We start from the raw sequence: 25,815 nt of genomic DNA on the forward strand, positions 1-25,815 counted from the left end.
CGGATATAGACCCGTTCCTCTGCCACCTTATTGCCAGTTACATTAAATACAGAATATGACAAGAGTTTATTAATAAAGTCAACATCCATGTGAGCATATTCAATGGCCCCCATGCAGAAAAAGGTTCCATGGAGCCAGTAGATAGCAGTGGTTCCATGAGTGATTGTGAAAGTCGTCCTACACAATAACCCTCCACTCTCGTCTCCCTCACACCAGCCACGAAGGTTTTCAAAAGTAAGTTCAGGTTAATTTGTTTATTTTTCTCTATGCTTTGTATTTTCGTTATTATTTTGTGTTATATTACAGTATTGTAATCATTTTATATGAATATGTTTGGGTTGTGTAACGAATCATCTGAGTGTCCATTATTCCTTATGGGGAAATTTGCTTTGATAGACAAGTGCTTCGGATTACAAGCATGTTTCTGGAACGAATTACGCTCTCAAACCAAGGCTTTCCTGTATTTGAAATGTAAATGTTGAATACCTTATGCTTTTACATAAAATGCTCCCTTTTGGAACGTTATGCACTGTCCAGATCTCCCACTGACTAGACTATCAGGAGTAATCACTGAGCAAACCAGCATGGAATTTGGGATGCACCAAAGCATTTAACTCAAGCTATGCAACAAAAGTCCAAATGCATCGTACGAACTGACGTGTGTAAAATATTTTTGGATTCATTTACATTATTCTTGCAATTATTCACTATTTTTGTTATTTCCTCAGATGCCAAGGGCACCGGAGGTCACTATGCAGCGTGGTTCCTTTTCTGGTTGTTTCAGAGTAACCATCGAGAAGCCGTTCTGCTCGTGTGGAAACACAGAGACAGCAAAACTCAAAACCCTAAAGACGGAAACGCAAAGGCCAGACCCCCAAACAGAGCTCCATAAACCAGATGTACCTGAGAACGCGTCCACCAGATAGAGAGGGTCCTTCACTTGTCTCAGCCCACACACCAGGAGGAAGATGTGTAAATTATCGGCACTTTGGTTAATCCCTGCAACAGAGGAGTTGAGATGTTTTCAGAGAAGAGAGGGCGGCTTGATTCCATGAGGGTAGAGCTCAGAAGCCACGGGGCCCTGACCTCTAACCTTCACACAACACGGCAGGGAATAGTTTGTCCTGGTGGGAAAGCTGAGCGGAGCTCAGCCCAGTAAACACAACTCCTCTGTGCAGTGAGAAGGGGTAATTATTACAGAAATGTGGCCCTGGAAAATATCTGGAGACAATGCCAGTAAGATGCGGTTTTCTATAGTCATATGCTCTCGGGTCCGCACATGTACACATAGGTTCCCACACTGAACGCGGATGTGCCCACAGATCCATAATATAAAGGGGTTAGGTCTCAGCGTGGCCCCTCTCCTGGAGAGCCGAAACCCGCTTCTTCACCCCTCTGCTCTGGGCTGGCTTGGTGACAGCATCGACCAGCAGAGCCCAGGGGAAGGACAGGGAGTGACTTCCGAGTCACAGCCGTGGGAGGCGCGTGCATCAGTCTCGCTTGCCCACTGGAGCATCACTACCTTCCGATCTGGCCTCCTCAATAACGAGGCTCTGTGGCCAGACGCCCCACCACCCCCGCTCGGGGAGGCCACACGCAGGACTGGTGGGCCTCAGCCCACTGCAAAGGGAGTGTGAGCCCAGCCGCAGGCAGGTGAAGCCAGCAGGTGCCGCTCCCCGGGCCTGGGCCGAGCTGCCAGCCGCTCCGCCGTGAGAGACCAGCTGGTTTCTGAAGCCCCTTAATGTTGAGGTGTGCTGATATGGGGCCGCAGGTAAGTGACTCACTAGAAATTACCCCTATAATTAGTGCAAGCTGACCTATGACTTCATCATTTCCACACATATGACTGGACGTAAAATCACGAGGTGGGGGGGTTCTCATTCATGCATTTCATTTCCCCCATGACTTAATACAAAAAGTTTCAGTTACTCTGTGCTTTTGCAGACCTTGGACAGTAATATAATCGGGGTGACTGTGAGAAGACACAATGATGCCACCTTCGCACAATCACAAACGCTGGAGAATCACAACACTCATGTGTGACCAAGTCTCAGGAAACTCTCTACTGAGAGGGTAAGGTTGGGGTGTACCTCTGAGAAAACCCTTCAAAATACATCACAGTCTTTAAAGTAACTGTTGACAATTGCATTGACGTATGTTGCATTTGTAAAATATTTCCCCAATATCCTGAGTACCCTGAGACTAAGCTTAGAAATACAAAACTTAGGGGCACCTGGGTGGCTCAGTAGGTTAAGCGTCTGACTTTGGCTCAGATCATGTTCTCATGGTCTGTGAGTTCAAGCCCCACGTTGGGCTCTGCGTTGACAGCTCAGAGCCCGGAGCCTGCTTCAATTCTCCGTCTCCCTCTCTCTCTGCCCCACCCCCACTCATGCTCTGTCTCTGAAAAATGAATAAACCTTAAAAAATTAAAAAAAAAATACAAAGTTTAGTATTTGTTTGACCAAAAGTTGAAGCTAGAAACTATGTGCAGAATCTGAATTCAAGAGTGGAGGGGTTTGAGGCCAGGACACAAGCTCTTCCCTTTAGTAAATAATGAAGTTGACAAATACCTTTAAGGACAGGAAGGTCAGGTGTGAGAAAGATAAATCACATCACTAGGCCAGAACCTCAATGAACACTGAAGCCAGAGAGTGAACGTGCGGTGAGGACAAAAATGACAAGTGCCTTCATGGAAATTATTTATTAATTACAACAGAAAGGTAACAGCTGTACAAGGAGAAACTCAGGGGACACCCATTTAACTAGGGGAGGAAGCCTTAGCCCAGGGCACAAGGTATGTGCGCTCACACACACACACACACACACACACACACACACACAAACATGCACTCAGTTTATATTTTTAAAAAATCCCCAGTGAGGGAGAAACTGATGTGATGTGTCTCCACATGTGGTCCACTGGACAGGGCGCGACATCATGGGCATCATCATCATGATGTACATGGAATATCTATTCAATTACAGGATAAGAAGAAGGAGAAGGAGAAGAAAAGAAGGAGGGGGGAGGAGGAGGAGGGGGAGAGAAGGAGGAGGAGGGGGAGAGAAGGAGGAGGAGGAGGGGGAGAGAAGGAGGAGGAGGAGGGGGAGAGGAGGAGGAGGAGGAGGCGGGAGGAGGGGGAGGAAGAGGAGGAAGAGGAGGAGGAGGAGGAGAGGAGAAGACAGAAGGAGCATGGAGTGCCCACATGGGGGAAATCAGAGAACCCGTGTTACTGAACCGAGGAAAGGAACAATGCCGAAGCGAACACGGCAAGATGGCGTCCAGAGACGGCAGCCAAAGCGGCAGTATTCTAAGGACTTATGTGACGTCTTGGTACAAAGACTCCACTCTCTTCTGTGTTTTTGCGGTGCGGCAAGCACAGATGTGGAAACCTGCTGTGTTCCTCTGTTGGGATGTGACACACGTTAGCTACTGGAACAGCAGGCTCGGGAGATGTGCTCGCCTTCTGCTCAGAGGTCCCACCTGCCCCCAACCCCAGATGCCTGGGGAGCCGACCTTGAGGGAGAGCAACGCACGGTTTACAACACTGATCTTCAAAACGTTCCACGACTTACGGTAAGATATACATACCATACCGAGACCTCATACACATGATACAGCTTGTATATGCACACGGTTCCAAACAATATTAGCCTTATCACATACAAGGAACTCTGATGGAAGTATTTCTTTCATCTCATTTCAAGTTTTAAACGTGCTGGCCCCCAACTCGCTCACTGATTTTGAGGGCCCCGACCCACCAGACCCTGGAGGGACACGGTGCTAGCCTAATATTCTCTTGCCTCTCTCCTCATCTCCTTCCCGGGTTGAGATTAAATGTCATGAGACATTAGGAAACGAAGTTAGCCGACGGCAGGACAAAGGACTAAATGCTCTGCTTTATTCTAGGACTTCCAAGATTTTTAAAAATAAAATGCAGACGCAGCTTTTGGGTTTGAACAGCTTCTGTGCACTTCTCACACACAACGGTAGCATTGTCAAAGACATAAAGATAACAGCTGGAAAAGCATGATCAAACAAGCATGTGCCGAAGCAGCACACAGAAGCACAGACTCCCCTTGTGTCCCTGGCCAGGGTTACGGGCACGTACGGTGGCCATTCTTAGATTTCAAAACAGAATTAAAAGAAATTGGCCCGTGCACATCTGGAAGTAATGCAGACGCCTAGGCAACGTTTTAGTGGATTTCATTTCTTCCTTTTAACTCCACACTTAGTTTTCTTCCCTTTGTTTTTCTATGAGCAACCACGTTTACCGTGACTCAAGGTCTGAACTCATCCCTCACAAATGCACGATTTACACGTCCGTCCTTCCGATGTTACCATTTCCTGGAGAGTGGTATTTTTGTCTCCAAAACAGAGTGAGTCGCTCTTGTGGTCTGGCACCGTATGGGCCCCGGCAGGCTAGGTGCCAGTCCCACTGCCCAGCCCCCCGGTGATTCGTCAGATGACTCCACGACACAAACCCAGTCCGCAGTGAGCCACGTTCTCTGCTGTCTTCTGTGTATTTTTCTCATGGGTTATTATAAGGAGAAAAGAATCTAAGAACTTCAGTTGAGTGCATGAGACATGGTGAATGTTAGCTGAAAAATCTGATTTGGAGGCTGTGGATATATCGTGGGATCTGGTAACGTGAATTCTCCGTATGAAACACAGGAAAATAGAAGTATAGTTTACAAAAGGAGAGAGGCAGAAAATGAAATAAACAAATTAGCAATAGAAATTGAGTAAAACGGGAAACAGAACACTGGGAAGGTACGGTCAAATTTAAGGTTTCATAGTTTTGGGGTTTGATGACCAACAAAGAATCACTAACTTTCGATGTGTCGGTCATTGCCATCGAGAAGCAAGAATCATCCATCACTGAACCATAACAACGTTTAAGTTGTACCTGCAAATGCACAAACTCCAAGGTAACCAACCTGAGGTCTGTGCTTTTATTTCCTGATCAGGATAACTATTGTAAATATGTGAAAAAATTCTACTTTAGTCTTTTTTTTTACATTTATTTATTTTTAATAGAGAGAGACAGAGCACAAGTGGGGGAGGGGCAGAGAGAGAAGGAGACACAGAATCCGAAGCAGGCTCCAGGCTCTGAGCCATCAGCACGGAGCCCGACGCAAGGTTCAAACTCACAAACTAGGAGATCATGACCTGAGCCGAAGTCGGACGCTTAACCGACTGAGCCACCCAGGCGCCCTTCTACTTTAGTCTTTATTTTTTCCTAGTTGATCTGTTGGAAAATGGAATCTGGTTAGCATAAAAGCAATGTTTTGGACTCAAAAGATTCAGTAATTTGAAACTTAGGACTTGGAGAGAGAACTGAGTATTTTTGGCAAAACCTATGTCATACCGTGAGGAAGGATGCGTCATCAAATCGACATCAGATACTGAGGAAACAGACCCTACACTTTGGTGACTAATCGAGTACCCCCCTGTGGGTCTGGGCTGCTAACCAAGGCCCTTCCCCACCCCCTCCCCTTGATCGCAAGGTTACACGGTTCACAAGGATTCTGAGGGTGAGTATTTGATCACTAACAGTCTGTGTCCAATTCACCGTCTCTTCTGTCTTTGATGTCTGAAGCTCAAAGCAGAAGTGACAAGTCACCACCACCACCTGGGCTGTGGAGGCCAGGGTACAATCGAGGATGGTGGGGAAGGCAATCTCTCTCCAGAGTCACCTGCGACAAAGATAAACGGCTCCACACATGAGATTGGACACCTGGTCACCAAACCCGGAGACGCCGATGAATTCCGCATCCACCCTTGCGCCGAGATCCGACAGAGCCGGCTACCACGACCCCAGCGAGCTCGCCTCTGCCGTGTATCCTGGACAAGTTACAGCGTGTAGTTGTCCACGTCGAGACGGGGCCGCCAAGCGGGTCTCTGTGGGAAGGGCCGTCTTGAGGCGTCTTGAATGTCTCCCGGCTGTTCCGTTAATCACTCGGTAGGAAGACCGGTGAAACGATGAGCCATGAGACTCTGGGCTTGATGAGAAATCTCTCTCCCATTGGGAATTATGACTCTCAGGCACACCACAACGGGCGTCCCGTGAGATATGGACGATGAAGTCACTGCGCAAGAGGCGATTTCAAACGGGCGCACCGGTTCTGAATAATGGCCCACACCTGCTGGTGTGACAGAGCAGCGGGACAGCGAGGGTTCACTCGCGAGGCAGAGGACGGCCCTGCTGCTGGCCCTGAGGCTGATGGATGCTCTTCAAAACCATTTCTAATAAAATGCTTGGAAATGTTCTTCTTCCAAGGGAACCTGACTCTGACGTTCGGTGTGTGTGTGGGGGGGTGGGCTTTTGTCTGTTGTGCTTGGAGCGAAAACCAGCTACGCACATGCGGGCTGCGGACGGGGCCTGGAGTCTTGTCTTTTCAGCCTCTTCTCCGAAGTTACCAGCGGGCTTGCAACGTCAGCTCCCCACCTACAGTCCCCTCGCACCGTTGACTCTCGGGAGAAGCAGTTCAGGTTAAAACAGAGGTATTCCGAAACTTGACATTGCATTTGGTGAGTCCACTCAGCTGTTCCCACATCTTCAGCAGAGCTGCCGGGTTGGTCAGACTACAGGGGAGTGATAGTCCCCAGTAGTATACACTTAGGGGCCTCATCTGTGGACAGCAAACTCTCTACATTTAAAGATGTTGTGCGACAAAGTTTTGTTTCAACATTGTGACTGCACTTGGATCGTACCATATACGGAAGATACAAAGGCTAGACTGTTACTTCCACCGCGTGTAGGGAAAATGGCGCCCTCGCAGCATGGCTGACAGACAAGCACATTGGTGCTACCTTTCCAGGAGACGTTGCGCACAACGTACGAACGCTCTGATTAAGGGCATAACCTAACCCAGAGCTTCTGTTTTTAGGTGTTCCAAAGACAACAACTTGGCAAATATACGAAGACTGAAATCCTAGCATCTCCGCCACTACATATCCAAAAGTTTAAGAAGGGACGGATCAAATAAGTTTACAGAATTCAAAATAACACTATAAAGGAATTGAAACTCATGATGTAATTAGAATTAATAAGTCAGTGCATAAGATTTCAGAATATAACGTCGAAACTCAATTGTGTTTTTACATATTAGCAACAAACAATTCAAAAGTAAAAGTTAAAAAGACTTTATAATAGCAACAAAGATAATAAAATCCCTAAGAATAATTTTTTTAAAAAAGGCATAAAGACCTGTACAAATCATTATGAAGATAAATGAGACTTAGATAAGAGGACAGATATATCATGTTCATAGATTTTAAGACAAATTATTTTTAAGATGTCAATTCTCCCTAACTTGATCTATAGATTTTATAGAGACTGACAAGGTGTGTTAAGTGTATATGGAAATGCAAAAAACCTAGGTTAGCCGACACAGAGCTGTTGACTCACACTACCTGATTTCTTGACATGCTCTATAAACCAACAGCAGGAGACAACGTGATATCAGCATAAGGACAGACGTATATAGATCAACGGACACTGGTAGATGGAAAGCTGATTTTCAGCAAAGCATTTCGATGGAGAAAGAAAAACACTTTCAACGAATGAGACTAGAACCACTTTCAGAAAGAAATGAATTTCCTCCCTATCTCATACCACACATGAAAATTAACTTCAGGGGCACCTGGGTGGCTCCGTCGGTTAAGTGCCCAACTTCGGCTCAGGTCATGATCTCGCGGTTCATGAGTTCAAGCCCTGCGTCGGGCTCTGTGCTGACAGCTCGGAGCCTGGAGCCTGCTTCGGATTCTGTGTCTCCCTCTCTCTCTACCCCTAACCCACTCACAATGTGTCCCTGTCTCTCTCAAAAATAAATAAACATTTAAAAAAATTTAAAACAACAACAACAACAACAACAAAAATTAACTTCAGATGGAAGGGCCTGGGTGGCTCAGTCCATTAAAAATTAATTTCAGATGGATTATGATCCTAATGAAAGAGCCAAAACACTAAAACACTTCCTCCTCTGGAGGAAAAGAAATAGGGGAAATATCTCTGTGAACTGTGAACAGGCAAAGGTTTCTTAGGGCTCAAACAGTGCTAATTAACCATTAAATAAAAATGGGTGAGCTAGGAGAAAATGAAAAGGTAAACCAGAGGAAATAGGAGAAAATATTCACATATACACATGTACCTTTTTTTTTTTAGTTTACTTATTTTGAAAGAGAGCACGTGAGCAGAGGAGGGGCAGAGAGAGAGAGAGAGAGAGAGAGAGAGAGAGAATCCCAAGCAGGCTTCGTGCTGTTGGCATAGTGTTGGATGTGGGACTTGATCTCATGAACGGTGAGATCATGACCTGAGCCAAAATCAAGAGTCGGACACTTAACCCACTGAGCCACCCAGGTGCCCCCGTATATACATGTATCTAATAGAAGATTTGAACCCAGGACAGGTTAAAAAAATCCTCCTACAAACCCGTGCTTCCTCCTGCTCTCCCAAGGATGAGACCACTAATGACGTCTCCGGAAACGGAGAGAAGCCACGTGTGTCCTAATCCTGTCTGGCTCCCATTCCTGCCACCTCCTTCCCTTGTTCACCTAAAACCGTTGACTTCTTTGACCTGAGGAAGCCCCTTTCTTTGGGCCTCTTTTCCAAAGCCACGTGAGCATACCATGTACCCGACGCCAGTGACAAGATGCACTCCAGTCAAACTCATGTAAGAAGATTCATCTCTCACCTGACTGGTGAAGAAAGGTGTTCCAGTTAAAGGCAGAGTTTGGTCCTGTCACGATTCCTGGGAAAGAGAAAGAAAGTCCATGACGATGAGGAGTAACGAGCTATTTTGTGCTGATGTTTACATAATGGTCTCATGCGTGGTTCTTACAAAGAACTCAACGTTCTGAGTGCTTCGTGAACACCTGTTCATCCCTCCAGCATGGGAGCCCACGGGTCCCCAACTAGAAAAGGTGCACCCCCTCGACCTCACCATCTGTTACTGGGAGGGACAGTCGCCAGGTCATGGAAAACGCGAGTCCCTAAAAAATGCATGCAAGTTACGGGCCTCTAAAACACAGCCCCCCTGTAGCAATTACATCTTAATCTAAAATTCCTGATCTCAACCCTCTCCAAATCACACATCCTGTTATCTGTATCATCGCCTCGGATGGATTTAAGTTTAACATTCTCTGAGTTGCACATCTTAAGATGTAGAAAATTCAGAGGCAACGCTTAACGGCTTATCTTGGTAACGGGGAAAATCTGACATTTTATGAAATGTAAGTTAAGTCATGTAACCCTGTCTGCAATGTACCTGTGAGACTGTCATCTGCCCTGAGCTATGCAGATTTACTCAGTTTTGTCCTACTTAATGAGCATGCATGCAAGCCTGCCCTGGGCACAGGCGCCCACGCACTCCTGGAAACCCTTAAAGCCTCGCCAGGCAGACTGACCCCTCCGGTTTATCCGGCTGGAAACTAAGGTTCACGGAGGTTCAAACGGTGTTCCCAGCGACTCAGGGCAGGGGGTGGAGGCTGCGTCCAAACCCATGTGTGCTTCAAAGCCGTGTTTTCGTGGTGCACCCATGTACTCCCCGGGCTATAAATCAGGCCACGATGGAGGAACAGGGAGGTGTTAACCCCGCACCTGCCCTGACACTCACACGCCTTCTGTACATACTGAGTCACGGCATCTCTTTTTAAAGTGGGAGTTCCAAGAAAGGGTTTATTTGATAAGTAATTCTTCTGCTACAAATGTCACTGAACCCCCTAGCGGGTTTATACCGTGCGGCTGAGGTGGGATTTGGGGGCCCCGGGCCCCTCTGGGGCTCAGCACCTTGGAAAACTCCTCACGAAACTAGAACTCGTGGCCTTGGCCGCAACACCTGTGCTGACCCAGGCTTGCAGCTACACGTTCTTTGGAACCGCTTCTTTCTGTGATTTCTGTTGTTTAAACAATAATACAGCGCTTTCGGGCGCCTGGGTGGCTCTGTGGGTTGAGCGTCTGACTCTTGATTTCGGCTCGCGTCACGATCTCACGGTCTATGAGATCGAGCCCCGTGTCGGGCTCTGTGCTGACAGTGCCGAGCCTGCTTGGGATCCTCTCCCTCTGCCCCTCCCCTGCTCTCTCTCTCTCTCTCTCAAAATAAATAAATAAACATTAGAAAAAAATAAGACAGTGGTTTCCTCACTGTGTTTAGGAGATGCTGAGAGCTTCCTGAAAGGCTGGGATTGGGGGAGGGCAGGAAGCGGGGGGTGCACTTCCCCTCATCTCAACTAAAACAGACACACTCGGGTCTCCTGTTGTAAACACGCCATCGAGAGAGTGCACTGTGCTTCTGCTGGTGGAAAGTGTTAACTGAACTGCATTTTAAATGACCCTTTTATAAATGCTCTCATATCTGTCCTTCATCTTCGTGTAAGGAAATACCAAGCATACCCATTCTACTAATCATTATTAGGTAAGTCTAAGACACTGTATTCATCCACAAACACTTCAGGACAGGTCTCTGAATGGACTCATGTTTTAAAAATACGTACATGTTAAAATTCTTACCTTGACTCTGGACATAGATCTTACCCCTAGCATGCGGCTTTTGAAAAGAGAGGAGAGAGAAAACAGTGTAAATCAGATAGTCCGTTACAAACGTCTTTTAGAAGTGAAAGGAAGGTCATTAAAAAAATCGCCTTGGAAAACACCACAAAGGATCATCCACACAGATGCTCACAGACTAGTTACTTTCTAAAAGCAGACTACCTTCTGCCTTTAATGGGGTTAGCCCATTAAAACACAGCATCTTTAAGGTCAGAAGCACAGAGAAAGAGGTCCCTTAAATTAGGCGCAGTGCGTTATCACAATTTTCCAGTTACGACGTTAGTAGAAAAGTTACTGAAGGTCAGACACAGAACAAGCCAGCGGCAGAGCCCGTGTGGTGTCTGTCTACCTTGTGCCCTAGCTGTTTGGGGACACATATCCTTGAATGGAAACAATACACTCCCCAACCCCCACCTGTGGAGAAGATAAGAGAAGGGGAGGAAAGGGAGAGAAGGGGGGAAGGGAGGGTCGTGAGGGGAGGGGAGAAGCACATCCAGTATGTTGAGAAACAGGAAAACAGGCACGGTGGGGGGGGGGGGCAGATTCTTCAAGGCGCGGGAAGGACTGGTCTCCAGGACCCTGTAAGGACCCTCCCCGAGTGCCTCTCTGACTTGGACCAGGCGGCCCTTTGCGTGACGGAGCACGTTTGTACCAAGATATAAACTCACTACTCCTGGCGGTGTTTTCTGGTGGACCTTCAGAAAACTACTAGAGAGAAAAAGAATCCATTTCTTAAACTCATTTTGGATCGGTGGCTTAAATACTTTTAAAATCGAGTTTCGACACAAAGCGCGGAAGGCTGCGGATCACGTAGGCGCCAATGGCCGTTTAGAACCTGATGGGAAGGTACGGTCTTTACCGGTTTGTCATGAGACCTACGCATCCCACCGGTGCATGAGGGGACCAGCCCAGCTCAGGAATGGTGTTCCCCCCCGCCTGCATGTGGGTGGGTGGGTGCCATCACCCCCAAGGTGACGTGGAGCCCGTGCTGGTGCGCGTGGGTGCGGACACACTTCCACCCACACCCTCAATCAGTTCTAGGTTTGGAAAACTAGCCGACGCCAAAGCGGTCCCACCAAGGAGGCCAGTGGACAGGGAGAAGGGGGTGACCCTGCCTTCCACCCGGTGGATGGGAAGGGGGTGGGAGGCACAGCATCCCGCCGTCTCCAGGGAGCTGAATGCAACTCGGTACACAGACAGGAGACTTGGTGCTCTTTGCTTTGGTCCTGAGTGTTACGTTTTCTATCGAATCCTTAGAAGCACCCAAGGCCTCAAAAGCCTGGACCATCCTCAATTCTCCATAAAGCAGGGAAGAACCCCCCTTTTAAAAAGCCCCTAAGCAGCGCCTGGGCGGCTCAGTGAGTTGAGTGTCCGGCTTCGGCTCAGGTCTTGATCTCACGGTTGGTGAGTTTGAGCCCCGCATCGGGCTCTGTGCTGACAGCTTGGAGCCTGGAGCCTGCTTCGGATTCTGTGTCTCCCTCTCTCTCTTTCTCCCCCTGCCCCCGACTCACACTCTTGTCTCTCTCTCTGCCCCCCTCAAAAAATAAACATTAAAAAATTTTTAAAATAAAATAAAATAAAATGCTCTTAAAATAATAAACCATTAAAAAAGTTTAAAAAATTCTCCTCCCTACCAGTTAAAAAAAAAAAAAAAAAGTTAACTTTAATGGAAAAAAATGGCTGCTAGCAACAATTTGAAATTAGAAATAGAAGTTCCAAGCCCTAAAATACTCTTTTTGTGTAATTATAATTTCACCGGAAGGCTGGAGAGACTTTTACTGGAGTATGGAGTTGCCTGTGGGTGCCTTCAACCAGCCCCAAGTCTAAAACCTTAGCTCGGAAAGCGAGGCTAACACACTGGCAAACACAGACCAGCCTGGCATTTGAACATTAATGTGAACACCAGCGTTTGACAAAAACAGATTCAATATAATTCTACATAGATTTGATTAATTGAGGGAAGGCAAAATAGGGTTTTTGCCTTGCCACTGTTTTCATTGGAAATACGCTCCATCTACTGTAGAAATGCATAGGCCCAAAATGCTGCCTTCAAGAAAATTCCATCTGACACAAACAAAACTTAATTAAACTGGTATCCAAACTCCATAAGCAGAATGAATGGACTCTGTGTGGAAACTTCTGGATCTATCTGCTGGTCTTGGCATATATCTGAGCATTATTTCCCCTAAATCTACTAGACCATCAGAAAATAAGTATCAAGTCCTATATAGATGTTTAAACATGTTACGAATGGTATTTTAAGATCTCATCCTAGCAAGTCGAGAAAATGCAGTTACTATATATATATATATATATATATATATATATATATATATATACAAAATCTGGACCTGGGTTATTTTTAATCTCTGTAATAAAAGAAATCTGGCAAAAGCCAACTGACTTATATTGATTTTGAAAAACATTATCTATATTAAAATGCTCTAAGTACAAATTAGCTTTCTTTTCTCAATATTTATTATTGTTTCTCTTGCCTTGAAGTAACACAAGAGTCAAAATCCTTGTATATCACTTCCCTTGCAAGATTAGCTCATTGATGCAGGAAATGAAAAAGAAGACTGTGTGTGAGCGTGTGTGCATGTAGGGGGTGGGGAAGTGTCTATGAGAAACCCATTACTTAATTTGGCCCATTACCAGGTATAAAAAGCCAGTGTCCTGTCGGATAGACACTTACAAATACACCTGACTTTCTAGCAGGTCCAAACGGTAACTGATGCCTTTTTATAATGGAATAACAGGCAGCGACAACAAACCCCCTGTTTTTTGATTTACATAACCTTCTCAAATCAAGCTCTCTGCAAGTAGAAACCACAGCAAGTATTATTTTTGAAATATACGCACAGTCTCTGGGACGAAATACTGATTTTTACTTTGAAATGACGACGTGACTTTTGACGATGGCTTCGTTAAAAGTGCTTTTCAGAGAGTTGCAAAACTCATGGCTCATAAGTGGAAAGCTTCAAAGTATACTTATGTTAAGAAAAATAAAAACAAAAACGCATAGGACTTGGGCTCTTTTCAGGGAATGTGGTTCTCTTCCTTTCTCCCTACGCTTTCCCTTGGAAATCAGTTTTTAAGCAAGGAAAGAAGATAGATGGGGCACAGCCTTTTCACTGAGCTCTTGCAACTGAACCAGACAAAGAGAGATTTTTCAAGAAAAGAAAGGATTCATGAATGGGGTGAGGAATATCTCTGAATGAAGACTGGATCGGGATCCAGTCCCGTGGGATCCAAAGCTAGCTGGCAGCACAGGAAATAGAAACGCCAACAGGAAAACCTGAAGGAAGGCGTCTTAAAAAACAAAAAACAAAAAAACAACAGTTAAATCTATGGAGTAAATAGATTTACTGGGAGTCGTTGATGTGATTCAAAAGCTTCCCGGCCTTTCTGTTCCTTGGTGATTTGAGGAATTCTCAGCACTTCTGATCATTCCAGATGTCTGAGCCCCAGGTCATGATCGTGTAAAAGGTGCCGGGCGGGGCGGTCTACGCTCTGGAACTGATGCGTTTTCCATTCTTTGAGTTACATTAAAACTTTCCAATTCCCAGGGATCTCATTTGGGGAAGAAAGATGCAAAGAACATTTGCATTTCTATCGAGAAATCTCTGAGGAAAGCCAATCTTAATGGAAGTTATTAAAAACGATTAGCTTCCTAGGGTGTGATCAGTCCCTGGAGTTTCTGTTACAGGGTATTTGCAGGGAGGGCCACATACAAGTAGGGATGGCGTCTAAGGATGAAACTGACAAGGGGAATGACTTTGAGTTTCCATGACAGTAGGAACCATAACAAAAGCTGTGGTCTGCATGGCTCCTGCGGCTGCCGGTGTGATTTTCAGAGATAATCAGGTACAGAGCAGTGGACCACGCGGGAAGAAGGGGAGAAAGCGTTCACAGGACAACATGCATTCAGTACATAGGTCAGCAATTAGTTCACACGCGGCTCATTCAGATGGGTGGGCACGAGGGAGCACCTCCATTGGCTTAGTGAGCTCACCTGTCCTGCCAGCTGCACAGGTGACAGCCCACGAAATCTGTCTTGCTTTCTGCATTGCAATTTCCAAAAGAATTTTGATGAGTATATGCACACACTGAAAGGAAAAGTACACTTTACGTATTGCCTATACCTAAACTGCTTCGAGACAGTTATTTTTCTCTGAGTGCCGAGGCGAGCCACAGAACGGTAAGCCCCAGCAGGCAGTGACGCACAGTCTCCAAACTAAAAAAAACAAAAAACTCCAAAATGTCAAGACACCAGAAGGCTTAGCTCAGTGCTAACCTCGGCAGAGAATCACATGGGCCATTTTGGTTATCATTGTGGTTTTTCGAATTCAATAAACACTTCAAGCAATATTTATTCAAACTCAAGATGTTTACAAAACAGCTTATAAATATTAGAATTTGGAGAAAGTCCTTTCAGCAGAGAACTTCTTAGAGAAAGTGGGTCAAGAGTGCAGTTTAATTTTCTGTAAGCCTGTGGGGTTTTGGACCCAACAGAGACATATTAAACCCACGATCACTGCTTCCGTGGAGAGAAAAAACTTCCATTAAGATGTATACCTAATTTTCCTTCCTTCCTTCCTTCCTTCCTTCCTTCCTTCCTTCCTTCCTCCCTCCCTCCCTCCCTCCCTCCCTCCCTTCCTTCTTTCCTTCCTTCCTTCCTTCCTTCCTTCTTTCCTTCCTTCCTTCCTTCCATCCTTCCTTTTTCTTTCTTTCTTTCTTTCTTTCTTTCTTTCTTTCTTTCTTTCGTTCTTCCTGTGAAATAGTCACACTTTCTGGTGAAAGTCTGGTGAATTTAGAGAAAGCATCCTTCACTTTTAACCCAAATTTGCATGCTGAAATGTGTATTACATACAGTAATAAGAAACCAACATTCTGTATAGATTAGCTTTATGTTTCCATAAGTCACACATCAAAGTTAGAGATGGGTAGTGAACCAAATTCCTAAAAACGCCACATCAAGGTTATAATTTCACAAACCAACAGAGCAGCATTTTCCCAAAACACAACTGGCGTTGAACTCGTGTGATAAATATTAACGACACAGCGTGCAGACCCGGTAAAGAGCCCGCTGGGAGTGTGCCCTTCACAAAGTAGGCACGTTGTCACGTTAAGGGTGATTTAAACAACACTAAAAAATAATAACGATGAGCCCAAACAAAGGCATTTCCAATTAAAAGAGATAAAATAAAACCATCTTTATTGAAATCCAATCCAACTAATCTGTGTAGTCAGCCAGAGATAGATAGGGGACCATAAACAGCCTCCAAAGTAGTACCCTGGCTTTCCCAGAGGGCAGGAAGGGACCCGGGGCTGGCAAAATACACCGTTCTGGATACATCTCCGTTAAGATATCTCCCACTCCCCAAGGCTGTGCGAGAGTGTCTTCGCAATCTTGAAAAAGCTCATCCCCCACTTGTATGTACAGGGCTGGGCTGACCAACCAGCCACCAGACACAGGAGACCAGGGCACCCTTGAACAAGGGCTGCTCTGAACGGAGATGTGCCCTAAGTGCATAAGGCGCAATGAGGTTTGAAGACAGTACAAAAACAAACCAGGAAAAAAGTGAACTATCTCATTTGTCATTTTTATATTGATGACATGTTTGAAATAATAAGATTTTGGAGCTAGATGATGTACAATAAAGAACTTGGCCTTTGCACGTGACCTCTGGGAGATAATCTACATGATACATGATAGGAGTGTCTTTGTTTAGGGCAGGGCCAGTCACAACCAATGGGCTTAGGGTGGGGGCCGGCCATGCCACAAAGACCAACCGGGTCATTTAGGGTGGGAACTTGGAGTCAAGTGGCATCTGTCCACTTTGAACACTGGATTCCTGCACATGAGCTGTCAACCACCCAAACCTACAGAATGAAGCTCCAATAAAAATGTTGGACCCTCAACTTGGGTAGCTCCCTGGGTGGCTAATGCTCCATGCACATTGTCTTAGGTCAATGACCAGGGGGTGGAATGATTTGACTCCACGGGGAAGAAGGCAATGGCACCTTGGCCCTACACGGCTCTTTGTTTGGGCTGATTTGAGCCTGATAAAGACCAACCACAAGAATAAACTACAACCACGAGTAGAATAACGGTCAGTGAGTTCTGTGCAATCAGACGCAAATGCCACACATCTTTCTAATCTGAGATTATCGGAATTTGATTCCGGTTTGATAATAATTAGGTAGGATGCAGTAAACAACAACCCGAGTCAAGCCTGCTCCTGAAACGAAGGGACACAAAATTAAAAACAAAAGCTGTCAATTCAATAATGAAGAGTCAAACATAATTACTCAAAAACCATATCTCTGTCCAGAAGACCTAAGTAAAAAATCATCTGTACAAAAATCCATCTAAAATAATTATACAAACGCAGCTGAATAATGAAGCTTTACATTATTTATAGGTCGTTTTTTTTTATCTGTAGAAACTGATCAGATGAAGTATTGAGCAGAACTTTACTGAAAAATCATCCACCAAAAATAGCACAAAACACTATTAAAAACACAGGTTCATGTTCGAATTTAATAACTAACCCCCACCACTTTAAACTCTAAAACGAGATGCCTCCTTTCTTTAGTATCAGCTTTTATTATACGGTCTCTTATATCATCACCCCAGACTGAACATTTGCTTCCTGTTTGGTTTAAAAACAAAACAAAACAAAACAAAAAACAAAACAAGCTTTTTGGTTATGCTACTTGCAAGAGACTCTTCTGAAAACAAAGACCACTGACCTGGGATTACAGTCCCTCTGGTGTGGCCATCTCCGTTTGAGAACGTGAGTGGTCTCAGGTCAGCTCCCAGACATAAGCTGTCCCTTCTACGGGCACGTCTGGGGCATCATCACCCCTACTGCCACACCCACCCAGACCGTGGCGGCTCTGTGCATTCGGTGCGGTCCTCACCACGTAGGAAATTGGACTCACGTAAGAATAACTGTCCCACTTGTCAGTTATCAGTGTGACACCAGTGACTCCCGGCTCTGTATCTCCAGCTGCGCCCTCTTCCCCGGGACAGCCGGATATTTACGACTGAGTCCCATATCTGTCTCAGATTCAGCGTGCCTGGGGCTCCCATTTCATTCTCCTTCCTTTCCCCATCCAAACTCCTTCAGTCGAGCTCGTCCAGAATTTGTTGATAAAAATCTTAAATCACGTTAATATTCTTGAGTCCCGCTTTACTCCTTCCTTTCATGCTTCCCACGGTCTTCCCACACAAAAATTTGTCCAGAACGTGGTACGTAGGTTTAAAAAAAATCATTATCAAAGTGCATTTGTAGGTAAAATGGCATACATTTGCAGGTGAAATGGCGTGATTTTTTTTAATATTCCAGAAAGTAAGTGTGTGCGTGTGTGTGCATGCACGTGTGTGAGAGCGTGTGCGTGTGTGAGTGTGTGTGTGACTGTGCATGTGTGCGTGTGTGTATGTATGTGTGCAGGAGCATGCATGTGTGTGTGAGTGTGTGTGCGAGCGGGAAGAATGACGGTGCATTAAGTAAGCACTGAAGGGTGTAAGCAGGTGGCAGGTAATGGGAGTTCACTCTTCTATTCCTGCTGCTTTTGCTTGTGTAGAAATTTCTACATTAAGAAGTTCTTAAGAAGGGTCCTTCCTTGGTAAATCCAATTCAACAAGCGTGTACTGAACACGAGGAGGTGTGACCCCTCTGGGGACGCACTAGCGATCCATACTTTGTCCCCGTCCTCAGGGAGCTCACAACCACACAGGGCAAAGGAGCGGACCGGCGCTAAGTGCATCCTTCCTTGTGTCCATGCCCTTGAAGCCCCTCCCATTATGAGGCAGACTCTATCTCCACTCCTTGACTTGCTTTGGCCAAACATTAGGCAAGCATCAGGTTGAAAGCTTTCACACCGGTGCCTGCTCTCTCCTGCTGCGGAGCCTCATGGGGGACAGCAGACCGGGGGGGGGGGGGTGAGAGGCCTCAGTTGTCCTCACCATCCTAGCGAAGGCCCCAGCCGTGTTAGCAAGGTGGCCACCCCAGACTACCCAGCCTGGCTGAGCTGACCCAGGCGACGCAAAGAATAAATAACGAGTGTTTGATCTAAGGCGCTATGTTTGGTGTGGCTTGTTACGTAACAAAAATTAACACGTACCGTAAAGTGAACACATCTCTACTTAGGGTCAACGGACAGAGGTGACATTGGAGATGGAGAAGCTCGGGGGGTGGGGGGGGGAGGGCTACATACAGATTCACAGACCCGGAACATACGCTTCAACAGGTAGAAGCTTCCTTTCCTGTCTGGCTTAACAGAAGACAGGCGGGGTCCCAGATCTGCTGCTCCGTTGGACCTGTTTGAGGATGCTGTTTGGACTCAGGTATGTGAAGAAATGTGAAGAAATTCAGCATCTCCCTGAGAGGTTGCTGGAAAGGGGGGGGGGGGGGCTTTCAGATCACTGCAAGCATTATTCTCAGATGCTTGCACCAAAACTCAACCAATGGGAATGTCCTAAAGGAACCTGAAATCGTATCATGCTCTGTTCCAGTAAAGTCCGTGGGTCCATCTTGCACTCTGGATGGCTACTTCACCTGTGCACGACTATGTCACATGCCACACCTCCGTCATCTGAAAAAGACCGGATTCCCTGAGCGGTGCAGATCTTCTGAATGTTGAGGCATTTCGTGACACAACATCGAAACAAAAATCTCATGTGTTAACATGACCAGGGAAGCTGTGGACCGCGTGGTGGCTTTCCGAAATTTTGATTTTTTTTTTTTTGCTCGACAGGGCAAATGTTATTGTGGGCAACAGATAATGCCAGCCGTCTTGCTTACCGTGACTGGCTCGAGCCACTCGTTTGGAAGAAAAATGTCTGACAAATGCCCAAGCCTGTCTGCCAATCATTCAAGTATCTGGTTCCATTTGCGACTCAACCACACAAGCGCCTTTATCTCCAGATAAACACCATGCGTCACTCAGAAGGCAGCAGACAGCCTTAGGTATACTCCCTGTGTCATTACACAGGACATGAAAAAAACTTACATTCAAAGGTTGAGAGTTGATGAAATTAAACAATATTATTGGCTCAGCAAGGAAATCTTAAAGGGATTTCTTTTTTAAACTACAAGTGGGTGGTGTGAATAATCAGCTATTACTGGCTCCCACTGGTGGCCTTCATCAGGACTAAAGCGATCCGCGGGTTTTCTCAACACTGACTTCGCAATGGTGAGAAGGGTACACAGCGGCTTCCTGTTCTTACGCAAATAGGCTCCGCTTTGTGGAGACCCTGAAAGAGTCCCGGGATCCCCCAGGGGGACAAGCATCACTTCAGAGGACCAGCATGCCATGAGGACGCAGGTGGCCAAACTGGTACAACATGGAACTCAGAGCCAGGAAGCTCGTCGATCTTCCTTCTGAGATGTTCAATGTATTAAATTGCGCTGAAAAAGGCCACCTCCAGTTCCTGCCCGGGAAGCGTTTGACGTGAAGAAAGGAGGTGTCGCGCCCCGGCCGTGGGGGTGAGCGCACCCACGTGCCCACAGAATATCCAGAGCTTTCGGTGAGGGACCTGCATCTGCCCTTGTCCCAACGCGGCAGCATACGAGCACCAAATCTTGCAGAAATCCCATAAAGAAAGTGCCTAGCCTGTAAAATACTCCCAACAGGAATAATGCGGACAAATGCTAAGGGCTTAAGTACTGGGCACAGCGGGTGAGCTGGTGACCGAGGCTCCCTGCAGGTCCCCCCCCCCCCCCCCCCCCCCCCCCCCCCCCCCCGCCCCGAGAGCAGAGCCTTGTGCTTGTGGCTGGGGAGGCAAAGTGGCCTCTGGGTTGGCTGCTTCCATTTCCAGCCTGCTCTGCCAGGCCTTTCTGTGACTCCCCGCTGAGAGCTCAGACTGCCACCAGCTCATTCCCCTGCCCCCCCTCCCCCCAGCCATCGTGAATAAAGAAGTCAATAAGGGAATTAACTTGCAGAGCTACGAAAAGTCCTCTACGCTTTAAAGCTCTTTGGATAAATGGTCCAACCTTGGAAATTACATCCACCGCCTAAAAGACTGTTGCTCTGCGTGCACCTGAGTTGGCTGCAACATTTGCAGCACAGCCTGTAAATCACCCAATCTGAGCACACAAAAGGAAAACAGAAATGTAAAAAAAAAAAAAAAAAAAAAAAAATCAGTGACGTCTTAAGGGTATCTACACAGGGGCGTCTGGGTGGCTCAGTGGGTTGAGTGTCCGACTTCGGCCCAGGTCACGATCTCGTAGTTTGTGAGTTTGAGCCCGCGTCGGGCTCTGTGCTGACAGCTTGGAGCCTGGAGCCCGCTTCGGATTCTGTGTCTCCCTCTCTCTCTGCCCCTAACCCACTCACGTTCTATCTCTGTCTCTCTCAAAAATAAATAAACAAACAAAAAAAAGAGCATCTACACAAATAAAAAACATCGATATACGGGAAACATAATACACTATTGTGGCCACAGTAAGCATCGTCCATGGGAACATCGTCAGTTCGAAGCAAAGTGCCTTCAGCGCCCCCCCTCCCCCAACCTCACCAGCACGGCCCAAATAACATCACAAAATAAACACATACCCACTGTGCTTGTGCCATTTCCTTCATTGACTCTGTGAAGGCGACGGCAAATCTAGTAAAAGGGAACAAAAATGAGGAAAACAATTAGGGCAGAATTCAATTAGCATGACCATGGAACAGCTCTTTGGGACCACTTGTCAGAGACAGCAAGGCGCTGAGTTTCAGGTGCTATCAATCTCTATCACGTGTGGTCAGAGGCCATCAGGTTTAATCTCCACGCACATCGAAACAAGTTGGGTGTGCAAGGAATAAACAAATGAAGCTCAGAATTTCAATTTGTTGTTGTTGTTGTTGTTCCTGCCACGCAAGGTCAGGGAAGCCGGGAAAAAGCCAGAAAGCCAGAAGCGGGAGACAAGCAAAAGATCCAAGGACAGGCCATCTAGCCCTGACTGCAGCACAGGAGGACGGTGCTAACGTCTTCAAAGTTTACTGAAGGCACGTGGTCACGGAATGTTCATGTCCACATTCGCTGAGCAATGGTGTTTCCAGAACTAGGGCTGGGTACACACGGGATGAGCCAGGGGCATCTCAGGGGGGCCCCCTGCCTGGAGAAATGGCTCAGGACTGGTGGGGCGTGTTGAAAGCATCCTCTGGCTGCTTTGCACAAAGTGAATCCCCTCATTTGGCAAGCAGGACCGCCCCCCCAACCCCCCCATGAGAGTATCGCTCTGCGCTGGATGCCCCCAGCCCCGCACTCGTGCCCGGCACCCTCAGGCAGGCAAAAACACCCGCGGACTGAACCAACCAACCAGCCAACGGAGGTGAGTCCTGCCGTCCATCCCAACAGGAAGAGCAGGTGCGTGGGGCCGAGCGCAGAAGAGGGGGGTCGGGCACCCTCGCCCAGGGGCTGTCCCCCCCCCACCCCGCCCCGTTACCCCTTCTGCCGGGGCGCCCCATTCGCTCTGGACCTAGGCGTCAAGGGGGTCAAGGCGTCAAGGGGGCAACGACAGCCTTGGGAAGGTTTGCATCAGACAGAGGACACGTGCTGGGGCGCCCGGGTGGCTCAACCAGTTAAACATCCGACTTTGGCTCAGGTCATGGTCTCACAGCTCATGGGTTTGAGCCCCGCGTCGGGCTCTGTGCTGACAGGTGGGAGCCTGGAGCCTGCTGCGGATTCTGTGTCTCCTTCTCTCTCTGCCCCTCCCCTGCTCATGCTCTGTCTCTCTCTCTGTCTAAAATAAACAAACATGAAAACAGAAAGAAAGAAAGAGGGCACGTGTAAACATCTCCGGAGCCAGCAGGACCACCGACTGAGCTCCATCGTTTCTGCTTCTTCTGGAGCGGCAGGTGACCCTTTCCTTCTCGGGGCCCCTCACTCACCACACAGACCCCTGCCCTGGGTTCACACCCACCCACCCAGCAGATAACCACTAAGAGAGCTTCTGACCCCACGATCCTAAGAAAATAAATTTAAAATAACATTAATAAATACATATTTATTTATTTTATTCATTTATTTATTTTGAGGGGGGCAGACAGAGGGGGCAGAGAGAGAGGAGAGAGAGGGAGAGAGAGAGGGAGAGAATCCGAGAGAGAGAGAGAGAGAGTCCCAAACAGGCTCTATGCTCAGCATTGCAGCCTGGCGTGGGGCTTGATCCCGTGACCCTGGGATCATGACCTGAGCCAAAATCAAGAGTCGGACGCTCAACCGACTGAGCCACCAGGTGACCCTAAAATAATGCATTTCTTACGAAAACGAGAAAACTACCGCTTTCCCATTTTCGGACGAATATCGCCATTTCAAAACATACGTTGACTCGTGATTTTGCTCGTGGAAAACATCTTTAGTAACACTGTAGCTCAAAGACCCTCTGAAATTATTGATGCTGAACCCTCTGACCCACCATCCCATGGGCTTTACCCATCACGTGCTACGTATTTCCTAGTGGCGAAACTATCTCTGAGGCAGTGTATCTCACATAAGCTCTTTTGCTCATTTGCTTGGCAACATTAGGTTTCTCTAAGGTGAGCCTGCACAATCCTTCACAAAACAATTTCCACAGGCCTCAAACCCCTTACTTAATTTAGTATTTACAAGTCCCAGATACTTACCACATTATAATACGACCCAAATAGCCGATGCTGAAGTAATTTCAATATTATACCAGAGAGGAAAAAGGTTCCAAACATTGGAAAAGTTCAAAAATAGACTTTATAAGAAAAATATAACTACTTTAAAAGTATTTGATTAAAAACAAAACTCATTATAAAGCTACACAAGTTCAATATTTTACAGAGAAGTACGCCGTGTGCTGTCCGACGGGGAATCTATGATTCATCCGACTTCCCACGCACAGGCTTCAATCAATACCCCCCCAGATGAAAATCAATGTGTTTTAATAACAACACAATGAATAATGCTAATGATAATACCACGAGATGAATTCATTCAATAATGTTTCTACCAAGCAGAATTATTTTCCTTCTGTAAGACCGTGCATAGCAAACTGCATGAATCAAAGGGTAATAGATTTTTAGGGCGTAAGAACAACATCAAGAAAACCTATAATGATAGATCACCTTTCAAGATAAACCCAAACTCTGTATACCTTTGTTTACCGTAACCCTCCTCTCTCTCTCCCTCCCTTTCTCTCCCTCTCTTTCCCTCCTTTCTCTCCCTCTCTTTCCCTCTTCCTCTCTCTCTCACTCTCCCTCTCTCTCTCCCTCTCTCTTTCCCTCCCTCTCTCTCCCTCTCTTTCCCTCCTTTCTCTCCCTCTCTTTCCCTCTTCCTCTCTCTCACTCTCCCTCTCTCTCTCCCTCTCTCTTTCCCTCCCTCTCTCTCCCTCTCTTTCCCTCTCTTTCCCTCTTCCTCTCTCTCTCACTCTCCCTCTCTCCCTTTCTCTCCCTCTCTCTTTCCCTCTTCCTCTCTGTCTCACTCTCTCTCCCTTTCTCTCCCTCTCTCTTTCCCTCCCTCTCTCTCCCCCTGTTTCCCTCCTTCTTTCTCTCCCCCTCTCTCCCTTTCCCTCACACACACAGGTGCACACACACACACACACACACACACACACACATGCACACAGTAAACTGTCTCTTTGGACTTGGTTGTGTCCCCACATTCACGTTCAGGACGTTGTCAGGAGGAACTGGGTCTGAAATGGACGAATACACCGCTGTAACCCCAGCTTTCAGGGGCAAGACTGACTCCCACCTTATAAAGAGGGGAGGGGGCTGCCTTAGGCTGCACCGTGGACCCTGGAGCGCTGTCTTTAAAGGGATTGGGAATGCTCCGGTGACATAAAGCTTCAGAGAGTTCTGGATTCCCTGACCGCGACTTCCCAGCTGGGAGAGGGGTAGAGACGGACCAGACATTTTGTGGTTGGCCATTTACTGGGGGCATGGGAGCAAACTAAATGTCCGTCGACAGACAAGTGGGTAAAGAAACTGTAGGGGCGCCTGGGTGACTCAGTCGGTTGGGCATCTGACTCTTGGTTTGGCTCAGGTCATGATCTCACGGTTCATGAGTTTGAGCCTCACGTCGGACTCTGTGCTGACAGTGCAGAGCCCGCTTGGGATCCTCTCTCTCTCCTCTCTGTCTGCCCTCCCTGCCTCTCTCTCTCTCAAAATAAACAAATAAACTGAAAAATTTTAAGTAGTATATGTTTCACCAAAAAAAAAAAAAAATGTAGAGAGCACATACAGTGACCTAATATTCAGCCTTGAAAAAAGAGGAAATCCTGCCATCTTGTAACAACATGGATGAAGGACATTGTGCTCTGCGAAGCAAGCCAGGCACGAAGGACACACACTGTATGGTCCCACTGACATGAGAGTCTAAAGGAGTCAAATGCAGACAAGCAGAGAGCAGGACAGTGGATGCCAGGGGCCGGGGGAGGGGGACACAGGAAGGTGTTCGTCAAAGGACACCTCGCTGACAATCCCGCCGGTGACCCCTGTCCCTGACGGCTTCACATAGCTCAGAAACCCACGCGGCTCAGAGCCCTGCTCAGAACACTCCAGACACCCGCTTCGTGTGCCCAAGATCTGGGACCTGCCTGTGTTGTGCTACAGGACAGCAGGGCCCCGCCTTCCAGCCTGTTCTACGAAGCTTGGCCCAATACTAACCGTAGTTTATCCTCATGCCATGACTTGTTTACAGTGACTCTTCCTGGCAGAATTCAAACGTGCCGAGTGAAAAAGAAAGAAAAGAAATGAAACGCAGACACTGGCTTTATTATGTGAAGATGGAAACTTCTCAAACTACTGCCTCCTGAGTCTTTGGGTTTCGATGCACCAGGCCCCAAAGGGTTAACTCCCTCTCCCCCCCACCCCCTCCCCGGCCGTGAAGTTCTCATAGGCATTACCTGGCTTCTTCCAGGACTTTCCCCATCACTTTCTTCTTCTCTCCATGGTTAACATCTTCATTTAAATCGGTTCCACCGAAGATGATTCCAAAGGGAATCCCGTGACCTGCAAAATTATGACGGTTAGTGAGGCAGAGCATGGCTTTGCCAACAGCCCTCGCCAGCCCACCCCCAAGCAATGGAAACCCGGGGACCATGTTTTGTTGTTTGTTTCATTTTATCCAGCTCGCCTGAGGAACAGAATAGGTATCCCTGTTATAAACATGACACGGGGATTGGTCATGTCAGACCACGGGTGCCAGGACTATTTTAAATCAATTAGCGTTAAATTTTAACAGGTGAAAGCCAGTGCCGTGGCCACCATCCATCAGAGCCAAGCTCATTGGAGACGGGCTCAT

General features: G+C 47.0%; 1 protein-coding gene across 9 annotated transcripts in view; it reads right to left on the reverse strand.

Moving 5' to 3' along the window:
- The window catches only part of GLT1D1 (glycosyltransferase 1 domain containing 1), a 92,712-nt gene that overhangs the window by 34,553 nt on the left and 32,344 nt on the right, over window positions 1–25,815 (reverse strand). For all 9 annotated transcript variants that reach the window (XR_014135847.1, XR_014135846.1, XR_013551416.2 and 6 more), the window contains 5 exons: window positions 25,418–25,523; window positions 21,117–21,168; window positions 10,512–10,548; window positions 8,698–8,754; window positions 904–999 (listed from right to left, as the gene is read on the reverse strand). Coding sequence is in view for 5 of the 9 variants with exons in the window: in XM_060612068.3 (XP_060468051.1) it covers window positions 904–999; window positions 8,698–8,754; window positions 10,512–10,548; window positions 21,117–21,168; window positions 25,418–25,523 (348 nt within the window). In the remaining 4 variants the exon portion in view is untranslated. The remainder of the gene's footprint in view (window positions 1–903; window positions 1,000–8,697; window positions 8,755–10,511; window positions 10,549–21,116; window positions 21,169–25,417; window positions 25,524–25,815) is intronic.

Source organism: Panthera onca, chromosome D3 (assembly GCF_046562875.1).
Source record: "Panthera onca isolate mPanOnc1 chromosome D3, mPanOnc1 haplotype 2, whole genome shotgun sequence".
Lineage (NCBI taxonomy): Eukaryota > Metazoa > Chordata > Mammalia > Carnivora > Felidae > Panthera > Panthera onca.